The 15,494-nt window shown below is 30.7% G+C and overlaps 1 protein-coding gene across 1 annotated transcript in view; it reads left to right on the top strand.

Moving 5' to 3' along the window:
* The first annotated feature begins 3,233 nt into the window (after nucleotides 1-3,233).
* The window catches only part of LOC118188498 (uncharacterized), a 62,993-nt gene continuing 50,732 nt past the window's right edge, over nucleotides 3,234-15,494 (top strand). Inside the window, exon 1 of the mRNA XM_035358933.2 lies at nucleotides 3,234-3,380. Coding sequence (XP_035214824.1) covers nucleotides 3,351-3,380 — 30 coding nt within the window. The 5' untranslated portion in view covers nucleotides 3,234-3,350. The remainder of the gene's footprint in view (nucleotides 3,381-15,494) is intronic.

Genomic DNA, 15,494 nt, shown 5'->3' with positions numbered 1-15,494 from the left:
GAAGCAAGTAAAATAGTGTGGTGTAATGACATCATAACATTAACTGAAGAAACGATAATTTCCCGTATGTTTCATAATGTAGCATATTTTATAAAAAACATAGAAAATTTCACAGTCAATAATATTTTTTTTTCCTACATCTGCTAAAATTGCAAAACTTTGCAACCAACTTATTTCTAGACGTTAAAAGTTTAAAATAATGAACATCAAATAGTCAACAAAGCGAGAAATTCGAGCAAACATTTATCAAAAAATCAGAAATTATGTTTAAAATGTCACATAAATTTCATTTCAAAGATTCATTGTCACTCTAGCCCATGATAATGTGAGGCCCACCAGCGGCCGAGCGGTAAAGTCGCTGAACACTAGTAGTTCGGTCCGAGGTTCGAATCCCGCGAACGGGCTGGCTGCATGGGCGTTTTCGTGGTTTTCCCCATGTGTAACGTGTATGCGAGCTAGTTTCCCTTAGAAAGTCCTCCACGAAGGCATCACTCCCCTTAGGGAGATAGCCCTCGAGGCTTTGCCATAACTACATAAACCAAACCATGATGATGTGTTTTTCTATTGTATTGGATGGATGTTTTCGATATCAATAGAAAATTTTAGAGACTTTAAATTTGTTCTCTAAACGATGATATGTGCAAAAAAACAGCTTCAACACTAAATTAAAAAAAAATTCTAAATCGAATTTTTGAAAAATCACTTCACCATACTGCATTTGCATTCACAAACAGTTTGTGAACAAAATTAGAATTCGATAGCTTGTTAGAAGCTGTCTAAAATCTTGTTACTATAGAGATAAATACCAAGAGTTAGTTAAATAAAAGCCTATAGTAATAAAGATTTGCGACTTCAACGATGCACGGAAAAGAATTGTCTTTGCCGGAAAGCACATTTCAGCATGGAGTATGAATAGAGAAAGAAAAACTAACAAAAAGGATTAGAAAATCTTAAAATATTTTTGTAAAAACAAAAATATAATTTGTGTCTCTAAAGAAAACACCGAGGAAGTATATGACTTGCAAATTTAAATTTGCTTTTGCTAAATCTTGTAAGTTAATAATAACAAAAAGAAAGCGCGCGAGAGAGTCTTTTCTGTAATTAAAAATAATCCAATTAAAGAAGAGAATGTTTGCAATACTTTCATTTAAAGATCATTTCTTTTCCGCATGCAGTCTCACTGTGTGTGATGAGCTAGGATTCTCGCCTATACAGTAGAGCACCACAGAAGTGAACATTAATGTTGTGATTTATGACGCTGACATATCCTGATTTCTTGTCTTGAAGAAGAACTGAACAGGTATTCAACAAAAAGGATCCGCTGATAGAAAAGCATTGGATACAGAATAATAATGAGCACGTTGTTACAAAGACTTTCTGTCCTACAATTAATTATACAGCTACTATTTCAAACAGTTACAGGACAAAGATAAAGATCTGAGGTTAAGTGAATTATCCTACGATTTGCAAAGATGTTAAGCTATATATATAACTACAAAGTAATGCTCTTTTGTTTATGGTAATTGACTCAATTTTATGGACAAGTTACTCACTTTTTAAAAAAAGCAGAAAAGCATACTGTACCTTGCTAGCGCACAATCTTGAGTATTGTTCTTTACCCTGCTGGAACTGACGAGTTTTGTTAGTGGTGCGATGACCGCTTCCTCTTTCTTTGCCGATTGAAGAAGGAAGCGATTTATCTTTGCATATGTAATAGTCTTGCAATGAAAAACATTGTTTTCGTAATTAATATGTTTCACGGTTCTACTTTTAGTTTGTTAGTAGTTATGGCTTAAAATATGAAACAGATACAGAAACTTAGAAAAGTATAAAAGTTTTGAAAAAGGTGATTTAGATGAAAGTTTGGAAGTTTGTATATGGCTTAAAACATCCACTGAATAGCATCAGAGAGAGTTAAAACCATATGAAAATAAAATTTCTTCATTCTTATTTTCATAAATTACTTTTATTTCTTAAGACTTATTGGATAGTGTCTTTAAGGAACGGCCAGGGAGTAAAGATAGAAAGTGCAAAATTCCATTTTGATGCATCAAATTCAAAAGGAAAGTTATTACAGATTTTATAACTATAAAATACTATTTACATAATCGACAACAGAAGTATTTTGTGCAAAAATAGCAATATGTGTTGTTTTACACCAAAATTAATATACAGCTTGAAAATATATTTTAGTCGATGACATTAAATTCTTTACAGTACATTGTTTCGCAACCAGCATATTGTCTGGACCACGCAAAACCCGAATCTATTAAATTCAAAGTTTCGAATAAATGTGTTTAAAGGAAAAATAAAAAAAAAAAAAAAAAAAAAAAAATGGGGGGGGGGACTTTTACATGCACTTCTTTTATATGCATTCCTTATCTAGAACGCTGTGAGAACACTGAAGAAGAATGTAGAAAACGCATGAAATAAAAGCGAAGGCAAGAAATGCATATTCATGGTTTTAGCGTAGTTTGATATTGTATGAGTTACTATAAATTTTTTTGCATCTTTACATTTAAAAAAAAATATCATTATCAGAATTAGAGCTCGAATAAAATTATGAGAAAGGAATACTAAGTATAAAAGGAGACTGAAATACGCACATACGCATTTGGTGGCATCGTGTAATGACAGTGAAATAGAATTAATGAAATGTTATGTCTTCATATTGTAAAACAATAAACATGAATACCAACTAAGTTTACATTGTTGTCTCAAATTACTCGCTGTTCATAAAAGTCAATTTTATAGAAGGAATTCTCGATTTTTTTCAGTCGTGAGTTAGTGTTAGAAGTCTATATAATTCAGATTAAACAGGAAAAGAATCTTCATTTTTATATTACATTTATAACGAACACATGCCAGAAAATTAAGTTAATATGACAAAAACTCTTGACAACTGATTTATAAAAAATCCTATTTCTCCCACCCCCCTCAATGCAGAAGAATGTAAAAAACAAATTACGTTTGCCTTTGTAAAAAAAAATTGATGCTATGACAACTAAAAGAAGAAATCAAAATTGCAGTTAAAGTGAACAAAATTAAAAGGGTTTCCTTAATCCATTAAAATTCCCTAACGCGCAGTGTAACCCGAACGTTTCCACGATCAAAAATAGAAAAGAAGGAAGAGACATTATAACAATGACAAAAACGTTTTCCGACCACGAAAGTGGTTGAATTAATGGAATTCAGGTATCATCTGCCCGGTGGCGATTGCTTGTTAAGAGACTGGCGAAACTGAAAACAAGTAGCGATCGGTCGCCAACGTTGGCGAATTTTTAGAAAGCAATAAATGGGTCTGATTTTGAAGTAATGGCCCCAATTGGTTCATTGGTCGCGAAGGGATTATGGCATTCAAGGAGAAAATCACGATAAAAGTAAGAAAATTTTCTATGTTATAAATTTACCTGATCTAAACAGCTTTCTCTTATACCTAAGAAAATATTATTTAATATGACAGTGCAGTATTTATTACTATATAAAAAACGGAATAATATAAATAGTATTTTATTATTATTATTATTATTTTTTTTTTTTAATTTTGTCTTCTATAAATACTTTTAAAATGTTATACTAAGAAACGTTGTTATGTTATGTTTAACGATAAAAGTTATGTTATGTTTAACGACAAAAGTTATGTTATGTTTAACGACAAAAGTTTACATTGAAAGTTTTAAAAAATGAGTTCTAAAATCTCTAAACTAATTTTTCTTAGACTTTTTTTTTAACTTGGGGGGGGGAAGAGGAATATTTACATAAAATTAGTGTTTAGAAATTAAGAGCTGAAAGTGAAAGTGAAATGCAACTGTAGGAAAAAATTCTCTTTTTCAGCTTCTTTTCTCTTTTTTGACTATTGTATAGTTTCCCGAAATAATTTTCATACATAAATTCACGGCTTAGATGATTATGTAAAATTATTCACACTCGATTTGAGGAAAAGAACATTTATGACCATTTTTGTAATTAAGAAATATTTCGGAATAAAAAAAAATTAACTTAAAAATAGAAAGTTTGAATTAATAAATAATCAGATTTTTTAATGCATTTTAAAAAGAATATTTGAATTACTTGATGATTAAGTAACTAACATATATTGAAGACCAGTTCGGTGATCGTGCCTTTGATACTGCCTGCAAAGTTATTTCATCTCTTATTTAAAAAGACAAATTATGACCTTTCAGGGACATAAATTGAAAAACTGGGATTTAAATTCTATTATTTATGAAGTCCGAAATGTAAAACTGTGAATTCATTATCATTTATAACACTAGGAGAAAGCAACATTTCAAATTAAAAAAATTTTGGATGAAACATCAAATTATACTTTCATCGAACGAAAAAATTTAAAAATCTCTCAGGAATAAAAATTTTGCTTCCATTTTTGTGAAAAATAATATGCCTAAAATTTCACATTTACTTAAACCTTTATTAAAAACATCGCATATTAAATTCTGTATAAAATTCATTTTAATTGTTATTTTCCTATCAGTTTTTCTTATACATTATTTTTATGAACAATGGAATTTTTATGGAATTTCTATGGAATGCAATTTTTATGGAAGTTCAAGACTTCGAAAAATTAAGATAATTCATGAGTATTAAAATTACGTGTACCTTGAAAGAAAATTCTAAAATCTCTGTACGTGCTTTATTTAATACGAATATTTAAATTAAGATTATAATTTAAAATCTCTGTACGACATTTATTTTTGGTTTAATCGTAATACAAAAATTACATAAGAATAGAGCTTAATATTATTAAAAATTAAGATTAGAGTAGTAATTCAAAAGTTGATTGCTTTGTAAATATTTCTAAGTATGGTTTTCATCGCAGCTATATTGATAGTTTAAAAAATGTCTTGTATTCTTTTGCTGTTAATATGGAGTGCCACAAGAAATATAGCCTTATTATTACTTTTAATTTCCTAACTATAGCTCCAATAAAAATAACATTTTCTGAATTTTCTATATATGTACGTATATATAAAGAGAGAGATTAGTAACTGCATAAAAGTTTCTAATTAAAATACTAGAACAGGTTTCCTCAAATGAGGCTTCACGGAACCCTAAGGATTCCGTTAAAATCTTAGGGATTAGTTGTAATCTAGGGGTTACATCAGCGAAAGAACAAGTTTGGAAGTTTTTAAATTTTGCTCATATTATTCACAGAGAAACTGTTGTTTCGACTTTAGTTAATAATTTATTTTATGTTTGTATTTGGCCACAGAATTTTTAATTTTTTTTTTTTTTTTTTTTTTTTTTTTTTTTTTTTTTAAATAAGGCACTAAGCTTAAATATATTTTTAAGCAGTGAATATCCATTAACAAATAAATCTTAATATCAAATAATGGAATGTGCAAAAATTAGCTTTGCAAATTTCATAGATAATCCTGTTTTCGTGTATGCTATGTGAATAATTTCGATATTTAACTGTTCTCTCATTTCTTAAAGCTGTACTTGAAAACTGCACAATATGTTTTCGTTATGCATTTTTTGTGATCTAACTAAATTTTCCTTCATTTTCATAAGCTGTAGAATTAGAGAATACATTATACACGCATAAGGGCGTTATTATCATTTAGCTTAATGTTAATGAGGGTAGAGTATTACAGATTCTAATTTATGATAATTATGCAAGGACCTTTCAATTCTTTATTATCTCTTCTGCATTAAACTTATGCGTTAGCAAATTTAACACTGGTAATGTGTTGCATGTTTGATTTAATAATTAAATTATCCTGTATTTGTGTGTCTATTGCATAAATATCACGTGATATATAGTATGTAAACTCGGTAGATGTTGATAAAGAAACATTACTGTGCTAGGAAAAGGGAATATGCATATTTCCCATTAGCTTGTGTGGTAGATATATATCAGGCTTTTTTTAGGCATACTTACAAGGAGTAAAATGAGGCAGATTTAAAATTTAAAAAATTTAAATTTGAATAAAGTACTGCCTAACGCCTAAAAGAAAAAGAGTTTGCTATCAAAAATAAAAAAAAAAATTTAGAAACCAAAACGTAAAAATTAAATAACAAATGATTGTGCACCAGTTATATGTTATGTGTACACGGAGTTAGAAACATCTTCTGTTAATTCCTATAAACCTGCAAATTTTTATAAAAAATTATCGATTTGTTATGTGATAAACTAAATGAATTTTAATTTACATCTATTATCACATTTACCCGGATATAACAACCGAGCAAACATTTATCAAAAATCGGAAATTATGTTTAAAATGTCACATGAATTTCATTTCAAAGATTCATTGTCACTCTAGCCCATGATGATGTGAAGCCCACCAGCGGCCGAGCGGTAAAGTCGCTGAACACTGGTAGTTCGGTCCGAGGTTCGAATCCCGCGAACAGGCTGGCTGCATGGGTGTTTTCGTGGTTTTCCCCATGCGTAACGTGTATACGAGCTAGTTTCCCTTAGAAAGTTCTCCACGAAGACATCCCTGCCCTTAGGCAGATAGCCCTCGAGGCTTTGCCGTAATTAAATAACCTAACCTAACATAAGTGAATATTGATAAGAGCATGATTCTAAATTAGAATGAAAAACTACTTTAGCTACTTAATTGAATACAATTAGTTAGCGATATAAAGTAATATCAATACAGTAAGTATGTAAAACAAAACAATATAAAGCTACTTGTTGTCAGGTATGTCAGTGCCTAGTATAGTGGATGAAGTATAGTGGATGAAGGCCTAAACTGAAATCGCTCAGCTACGCGTAGCTGTTATGCAGAGCTGTTCGTAGCTGTGACGTAATTAACGGTAGTTATACAGTCTATATAGACAGCAATTGCTTGTGTGATTTATTTAGCATTTAAACAGTGCAATTATCCTACATAGTATGACAATTAAGCTCCTACCTCTCATTCTGAAACTTTAGTTTTTAATTTATGTTCACAATACCTCTACAATTTAGAGTTTGTAAAGAGGTATTAAAATTATAATCTAAAATCTCTGTACGAGATTTATTTTTAGTAGAGGTTCAAAATACCTCAACAACCTCTACAATACCTCTTTACAAATTCTACAAAATTACAGAACAAAAATGTAAGGAAGAACTTATTTTGAGTAAATACAAGAATAACATTATTAAAAAATTAAATAAAAACTTAATTTATTATGAAATGCGTTTATAGTTTTGACCTATTCAGTTTATTAATCAATAATTGATTTAATTTGAAATATATATTTAAGATGTTGCGCTTTTCATAGCAACGCACATAGGCTTTCTAAGTAAAAGAGTGCAAGGAACATAAATTAAAAAAATCTTTTGTAATGGTAACATATTGTTTTTTAAATCGCTTAAAGATTTCATGCCTTGCTTAGCGGCAACATTTTGAGAATCAACTATGCGCGAGGGCGTGTGGAAGATAAAAGTCTCACGTTTCCGCGTACTGGCCAAACGTGCCGAAGGCTGCTTTTAGATTCTCTTTGTTCTTCTCATCCGTCAGTTTTGCCAGGACAGTATTTTATGTGCTACAATACACCATCTTTGAAGGAGTTAATAAATATAAATTGAATTTTCTTTCTGTAAAAAATAAAAGATTTAAAAATAGTGAAGAAATTCGTTAAAATATGTAAAGTTGTGAAAATAAATATCGTATTGATAAGCAATATTTTGCCGATTATTTTCATTTATGATAATGTTTTGACTAGAAATTCAAGAAATTGAATTATCATTTCTGAGCTCTGCGTATAATCATGTGACTGGTATATTATATCTACAATATATGCAAATAAACATATTATTTATCCTTTTATAATATAATAGCTTGTTTAATCTAACTGATCAGGAAAAGTGAATGCTAAAAAGTATTATAATTATTTTTATACTGCACTTTGTGTTCTATATACATCTTCCGTACTGTTTCATAGTGAACCATAGTTCTGAGGACAGGAGTCCCACGTTGATCATTATTGTGACCATGATATTAACTAGCAGAGAGAATTATAGAAATGGCGTTTAAAAATTCTAAAAAAGAACTGTAAAGAATAGAGAATACATGATACGAAGCTTTGAAATTAATTGTAATTCATGCTCTTTTATCATATATTAAAATTGTTCAAAGAACTTGAACCAACGAATAAAATGAACAGCTAAAATTTAGACAAGTTTTTTTAAAATTATTTTTTCCCTTCTGAGAAAAATCTATAGTCTGATATTTTACTTTTTCAAAGGATATTTTAATAGTCATTCAGATAGTATGATTAATGTACTTCTTAAAGATTTCCCAATGTTAAATCTAAATATGACGTTTATTTTTACTAGCAGACTTTCGTTTTAAGAAAACAGAAGAACTAAATTCAATTGGACTGAGAAATTTCTCTTAAAAACCATGTCTTTTTCGTACATAGCTTTAAGAAAAAGTTTCATAAGACACAATTTAATTTGAGCTGATGTATATAAATCTTTTCTTGGTCTACCAAGATTAAGTGTTAAAGTTTTTCTCATAAAACAATGTTTTTATGCTGAGGCAATTTGTTCTATGATGAAGCGGTTATATCTTGCTCAACTGCCCTATTTGCAATACCGCACGTGCGCAAACACTAAAACTATATTTGGTAAAAACCTACCTTACAACATTTATGAGTCATGCTTCAACCTTTAGATTAGTAAAAATATTTCATTGAGTTACAGTGTAAATTTTAAAGCAAAACTTTAATTTGTCATTCTTTTCTCTTTCATGTTTCCGCATAAACTATAGGAATAAAAGTAAATTCATTCATATAAGAAAGCAAAACTGCTTTTGAACTAATTTAAAATGGGTATATGGTGTTCCAAGATTTCTGAATGATATGACAGTTTATGTTAAATCTCCTCTTTTGATTATCGCAACAGTATTATTTTCGCTCACAGTTATTAAAACTTTCTTCTTTACTTTCTTATTAGCTGTTTACGCAGCCATGTAGTGGCATGCGTTTAATATATTAGTAGAAGTGGCATGCGTTTGTAAAATTTAGAAAAATGTAAGAATACAGGTACAGATAAGAAGTTAGGCCAACACCTCTGTAGTACGACAGTGATTGAGGTATTGCTGTATTAAGCTCTAATTCTTAAACTTCTCATTAAGTACTGAGTCTCATTGAGTCATTAAGTAGTATCCAAAATGAGCACCAGTATACCGGATTTAGTTGAAAAAAGCCTGAAAATCGCATGTGAACAGAAAATTTTACAATTGCATGGACCTTGAAAGAGAAAAGTTTACAATCGCTGCTAATTTTTCGAACTCTCCAGTTCGAAAGACGTCACATACAAATACTCCTCCCAGCAGCGAAGCAAGTAAGATTGGCATACAGCTAAAGTGAAGAATTTATTGAAAGAGATATCAAATAACATTATTAAAAATCAATAATAAAAATTCCAGTTCTAAATATGTAGAGGTTGAAAACACTTCATTTAAAGGAATTTGCAATGATTATAAATTTGAAACTGACAGATAAAAAAATACTGTCTCCGAGCACAGGAAAGTTTAAAAAATTCTTTAAATTCGCTCAAAACGTAAAGAAAATAAAAAGAACTAATTTTAAAATCGAATTTTCATCTTTGAGACGCAAATCTTCGAGTGCACAACTATGTGTGTTTAAAATCTATCGGCTCCAGGAGCCACTATTTTTCCTCACTGAGGAGCCAACTCATATATCGATTCACAGATCCTTCATTTTACTAATACAGAATCGGAACATGTATTCAAAAGAAATTAAAATATTAAATATAAGATAAAGCGTTCCTACAAGGTTGATTCAGGCCTCGGTTCTGTCGTGAAGCAATTACGGCTAGCAAAGCTAAAGCCGATTCAAATAATTCTGCAGCTGGGTGAAGTAACAAAGTGGCTGTCAGCGATAGCCACACTCTGTCTCTCAAGAAGGTCTGCGTTTAAGTTACATTAACTAATTTGAATACTGTTGGAGCAGGCAAAAGTAGAAATATAGAGATGAGGTTGTTGTTGTCTTGTTCACGTATTTCATGGAAGAATGATTGTCAGAGCTTCAAGGTTCTTCGTCTTCTACAGCCACCTCAATTTTGAGAGGAAGCACCCGGAGGCTGTTCGGAGGGTCAATCACCCCTCTCTCGAGGATTTTCGGCTCGCCATATATTTAGAGCCCCACGCCGCAAAGGTACTATATATTTACAAACCTTCTCCTGGATTCGATCCCGGGATCTTCGGCACCGCAGTAGGCTTCTCTAACTCCTACACCGTCTGGGCGGCGAGTAATGGGATAGCTAATTAACTAACATAAAACCTCACAAGTGTAATATATATTAACTGTGCACTTTCGCTCATTTTAATACTAATTTTTGTAAATTGGATGAGGCTTATATTTATTTTGAAGTTTCGAGGTAAAACTAATTTAGATTCCCTGTAAGGAAGTAAAATACAGAATTTTACGTAGAAACGCGCATAACAAGAAGTCAGATCACATTTTGTCTTTTTAAATATCTGCAGATTACATATTCTAGAAAATTTTAATAATTTAGCTTAATAATGTGAGAAATTACTTGATAAAAAAATTAATTTTTATTATTGTAAAAATTACTTTTCATCATCAAAGTAATTATTTAAAGCAGAGTTTCTTAAACTGCGGGACCTACAGCAGGGGGTCGCCAAAATTTTTAGCAGTTTTGATATTTCTTTAACTTATTATAACAATTTTACAATTACCAAATATTTTTACGCAACGTATCTGAAAATATATAAAGATAAGACAATACAGACAATGAAAAAAACGAAAATGTTTCAAAGCGTTTTTTTTTTTTTTTTTTATAATATAAACGTTCATTTTACTTGCTTTGCACATGACGCTGTCATTTCGTCTGTTACTTATTTAAAATTTTCATATTGTTCTGTGTCTTAAAATTAGAAATTAAAGTTAATGATCTAAAACTGCAATATGTATATTACAGTAAAAGTGAAAAAGTTGACAGTTTCACTCACGCGTGTGTCGGATTTGAGCAATGCTTATGGGATCCCACAAAATTTTCGTAAATATTATGGGGTCCTGGGGGTCGCGAAAAAATCTCAATGATAAAAAGGGGTTGCGACTGAAAAAAGATTAAAAAACCCTGATTTAAATTGATGCTTTCTTAAGTAAACTTAATAAAAACTGACTGCAATTTTTTGTATTACACGAAGAAGTGAGGATTAATTAATTCAAAGACTTATTATATCTAAGAAATGAAAGAAAGTGCTTTATTATTTCTGTGATTCATTAAGAGGTGCTTTCTTCTTATTTCTAAGACCCCTGTTGGATATTTAATTTTTAAAAAAATTATATTATATCCCCCCCCCTCTTTTTTACTTCCTTGTACAAAGTAAAAAGGAAGTATAGTAATCGCGAAAATTTTCAGGCATCATATTTCAACAAAAATATCCCTTTTGACCGCTATGGAATGCAATTTAACGATGTTTTTGCATGACATCCGTACGTAAGGACAGAATAAAGGACTCTTTTCCCCAAAAAAATTGTAAAACTAATTTAAAAGGAATTCTGAAGCGAATATTTCGGAATATTTCGTGGCGTCTGGTGCTTATATATGCACGTACGTATGTATCTCGCATAACTCAAAAACGAGTAGCCTCAGAACGCTGCAATTTTGTATATAGGACTGCTATAACATGCAGATGTGCACCTCGTATTTTGGTTGCAATCGGCCGCACCAAACGTATATAATCCACTCTGTTAACCGGCTCAATGATTTCAGTTTCTTTAGTCTTTATGTTCCTAAGTTGTGCATTTTTTGCTTTAAAACTAATTGAATTATGTTGTTTTTATTTTCCTATTAAGTTTCTTATGCCTTTAGTAAACCTGCATGCAATATTTGTGAAGTTATCAACAATTTAAAAGTTGTTTATGTGCAGCTAAGCCTAATTCATTTTGCGATGATAGATATGTTTTTTTACATTTTAAACTTGGCAAAACAGTGGATTGGTTGTCAATCTAGAGAAACTAAGCTTCGCAACAACAAATATAACGCCTTCTTTTATTATTGCGAATTAAATCATGTTTAATCCATTCTGGAATTTATTCGAGGAAATAGGTGTCTAAGATTTACTTCGTAGTTTTTAATATAGATATTTTGAGTTTTTATGTATTTTTGCCTTGTCGGAAAGTGATAACTGAATTAATTGAATGAGAAATACTGAATCGTCTGCGAAAAACTGTTTCTTTTTTGTTTTGTTTGCTGAATTTCTTTTATACATCGTTTTAGATTTATTACAGTATTTGAATAGAACATGTGGCAACGATTAGATAATTCTTCAAATGATATAAACTTATATGCATTTTGAGTTATAATATGAACGAAATGTAACGCTGTTAAGTGAACCTAGCGCCAGAGTGTCGCTATGGTAAGCAAATATATTGAATTTTAAAGAGTGCATTTTTTCTATTGTGGTCTATGCGCTATCGACGAAGTAGATTTAATTCAATCCAATAAGTTTAAATGAAAATGCAAGAAAAAGTGCGTCTAATTTAATATTCCTTGCAAGGAAGCCATGTGGTGTACACATCAGATATTTTAACTAATTTCATCATTCGAAAATCAAGATGGCAAACTATGCGAGTAATTTAATTCTCGAAGAACGAAGTTAAAGTAAGAATGAAACGAATTACAAGTAGTTAGGCATAAATTACTGGTAACTATTACAATATTATTTCTTTGAAAGAAATAGACATTCCAATAAGAACACATAGTAATATTAACATTACAATATCTGACGGATATTGAGCCGATATCTGACGGTAACTGAGTCAAGCCTGACGTGTCCGGCTCAGTTATCTTGCAAAGCTCCAGGGGTACCTCATATGAATAAGTCTTGACGGTAGTTTCCAAAAGGGACATCGGAGGAAGGAAGGAGAAGGAGAAGACCACTATACCCGGATTTCGAAAGATGGAATACATCAGTAGTAGGCTATAATGAGCTGGGACGTAAATAGAAGTTAAGGTGAAATCACATATTTGGAAATTTTTTTAAGTGTAAGAATACCTACCGCGTCCAAGTAGCATAAAGAAGAATCTTCACAAATCACAAAATACATTTCAAATAACAAATGCAAAGGAAATTAAAACGGACGAAATGCTAACACAAAAATGCAAATACAAATTGAATGCACTGGATAAAAATGAAAATAATCAAGGGAATACAATTTATCAATAAACTATCTCTCAGAGCGAGTATCTGTGTATATTAAATATATACACAGACTCACTATCTGATTTGGAAGCACTAGTAGATGCTCATAAAACTACTATTTTGGTCTCATATATAAAAGATCTTGTAAAAGTTGAGAAAATGAACTGAGTGAAAGGCCATATTGGTGTTACAGTCGACAATGAGAGAGCCGACATGCTGGCCAACGAGGCTGTAATGGGTAATGGGTTCGCTATTCAGGCATCGAAAAGAATGGTTATTGGTAAAATCAAGGATTTTTACTATTATGATTGCTGGAAAGAGAAAGGGAACATAGGGGGGGGGAGGAAGAAAGATTTTTTTATTAAACTTTAAAGTATCCAAAAATATGAGAATGATATGAAATTTTCATTACAATGATATAATAATTGGTCACGGGCGCTTCGCGGCGTACCTGAAAAGATTTAATTTGCAAAATAATAGTCTTTGTAATTTTTGTAGTACTGAAGGCAATGTACGACATTTCGTCGAAGATTGCGTATTACTGCGACATGTTCTGGAAGAACATGGCAACATAAAGGGATTCTATTGCCGCAGGAAAGAGTTTAGATTTCCAGAGAATTTGATGTCTTTAACAGTATTTTTTTCTTTCAATCTGCGTTAGCTGTGCTGCTTTAATAACGAGGCCGATTATTATAGGCCTGCAGCACACTCATATATTACATTGCATTACGATATATAGCAAAATTTTAAATATTTTTCATTTTTGAAAGTTAAATTTTTATTTCTAAACTTAAAAAGCAATAATAAAATGTAGTAACTCATAATTTTACAGTTTTAAACAGATTATTATATTTATTATTATATTTACACTAACTATTTTAAGATTAAATAATTTCTTATAAACATTTATTTGAATTTAATTAGAACTAATTTATTGCGGGTTTTTTTATTTATTCGTAGCGTAATTTTATATGTTTTGTAGCACTTCAATATTCTATTAAAAAGTCTTAATACTTTAATAATTAAATCAAACAAAACCTTTTTGTATATACCGCTCACCAGCGGCCGAGCGGTAAAGTCGCTGAACACGGATAGTTCGGCCGAGGTTCGAATCCCGCGAAAGGGCTGGCTGCATGGGTGTTTTCGTAGTTTTCCCCATGTGTAACGTGTATACGAGCCAGTTCCCCTCAGAAAGTCCTCCACGAAGGCATCCCTTCCCTTAGGCAGATAGCCCTCGAGGCTTTGCCGTAATTAAATAACCTAACCTAACCTTTTTGTATATACATAAACATTTTAGCAACAATAGAATGATATCAAAATTCTTCATCATTGTAATCTTTTCATTCAAGCAAGTAACCATAAATTAATGTCCCATTGTCCTCAATAAATGGAACTAGAAAACCTAGGTCTGTTACAATTACCCAGTACTAAAACAGCGTGACTTAAAAACTGATCTAAAAATTACTCTATGGTTTTAAATATGTATAATACATTATGTGCATTCATAAACACTATAAAAACTGGTTGCAGAAGTAGATTTATAGAGCTCAAAGACAGGTAATTTGTTCCAACCTCTTCTTTAGGAAGTAAATAATTAAGAATATTATTGAATTATCTATGTTTTACCCCAAGGAGCATAGTTACGTTTTGAGTTATCAGAATTTGATCAACTTAAAACACGAAAAATGTAAGAAAAATTGAAAAAATAAAAATAAAAAAAAAAAAAAGAAATTCATTTTCAATTTAAGTCTTTTACCATTTCTAATATGTTTCTAATTATGACGTTAATATAAAATTTAAGGACAGTTTCATTAAAAAATGAGCAATATTTCGATCGAATATTTGAGAATTCAATTAACGATATTTATCAAAATTTATGTATCAACAACTCATCTTTCCTTTAAATAACAAATTCGTTATTTTTATTGTCACACAAAATCTAAATTGAATTTTTCCACGTATTTCTTAGATTTCGATATTTTATATTTATTTCTCTTTTCCTTTATCCTTCTACTATGTTACCTCAGCTTCCTTCCTCTTTTTACTCAACTCGAGGAAAGCAAAAATATAACTTGATTTATGAAGTGTTACTAAATTCTTCTGATACTTCTTCCGTTGGAGTTAAAAACTTAAGCTATTTTCTTAGCCCAGATTGCTTTAAGTTCTTCTGTTACAGTAAGAGGAAGTACCATAAAAACGCGGTAAAAATAAACTTGCCGATTTTGATTCATTATATACCGTGTCCACAAAAGTCTTTAACGATCTTTATTTCCGCAACCGTTGGTCGTAGACATATACTTCCGATTATAAAAATGTTTTAAATGACACGGGTATTTATGT

The sequence above is a fragment of the Stegodyphus dumicola genome, chromosome 7 (genome assembly GCF_044657685.1).
Source record: "Stegodyphus dumicola isolate Sdum_Otavi_A_Nest chromosome 7, ASM4465768v1".
NCBI classification, from domain to species: Eukaryota; Metazoa; Arthropoda; class Arachnida; order Araneae; family Eresidae; genus Stegodyphus; species Stegodyphus dumicola.
This window is presented reverse-complemented; position numbering and strand designations above follow the sequence as displayed.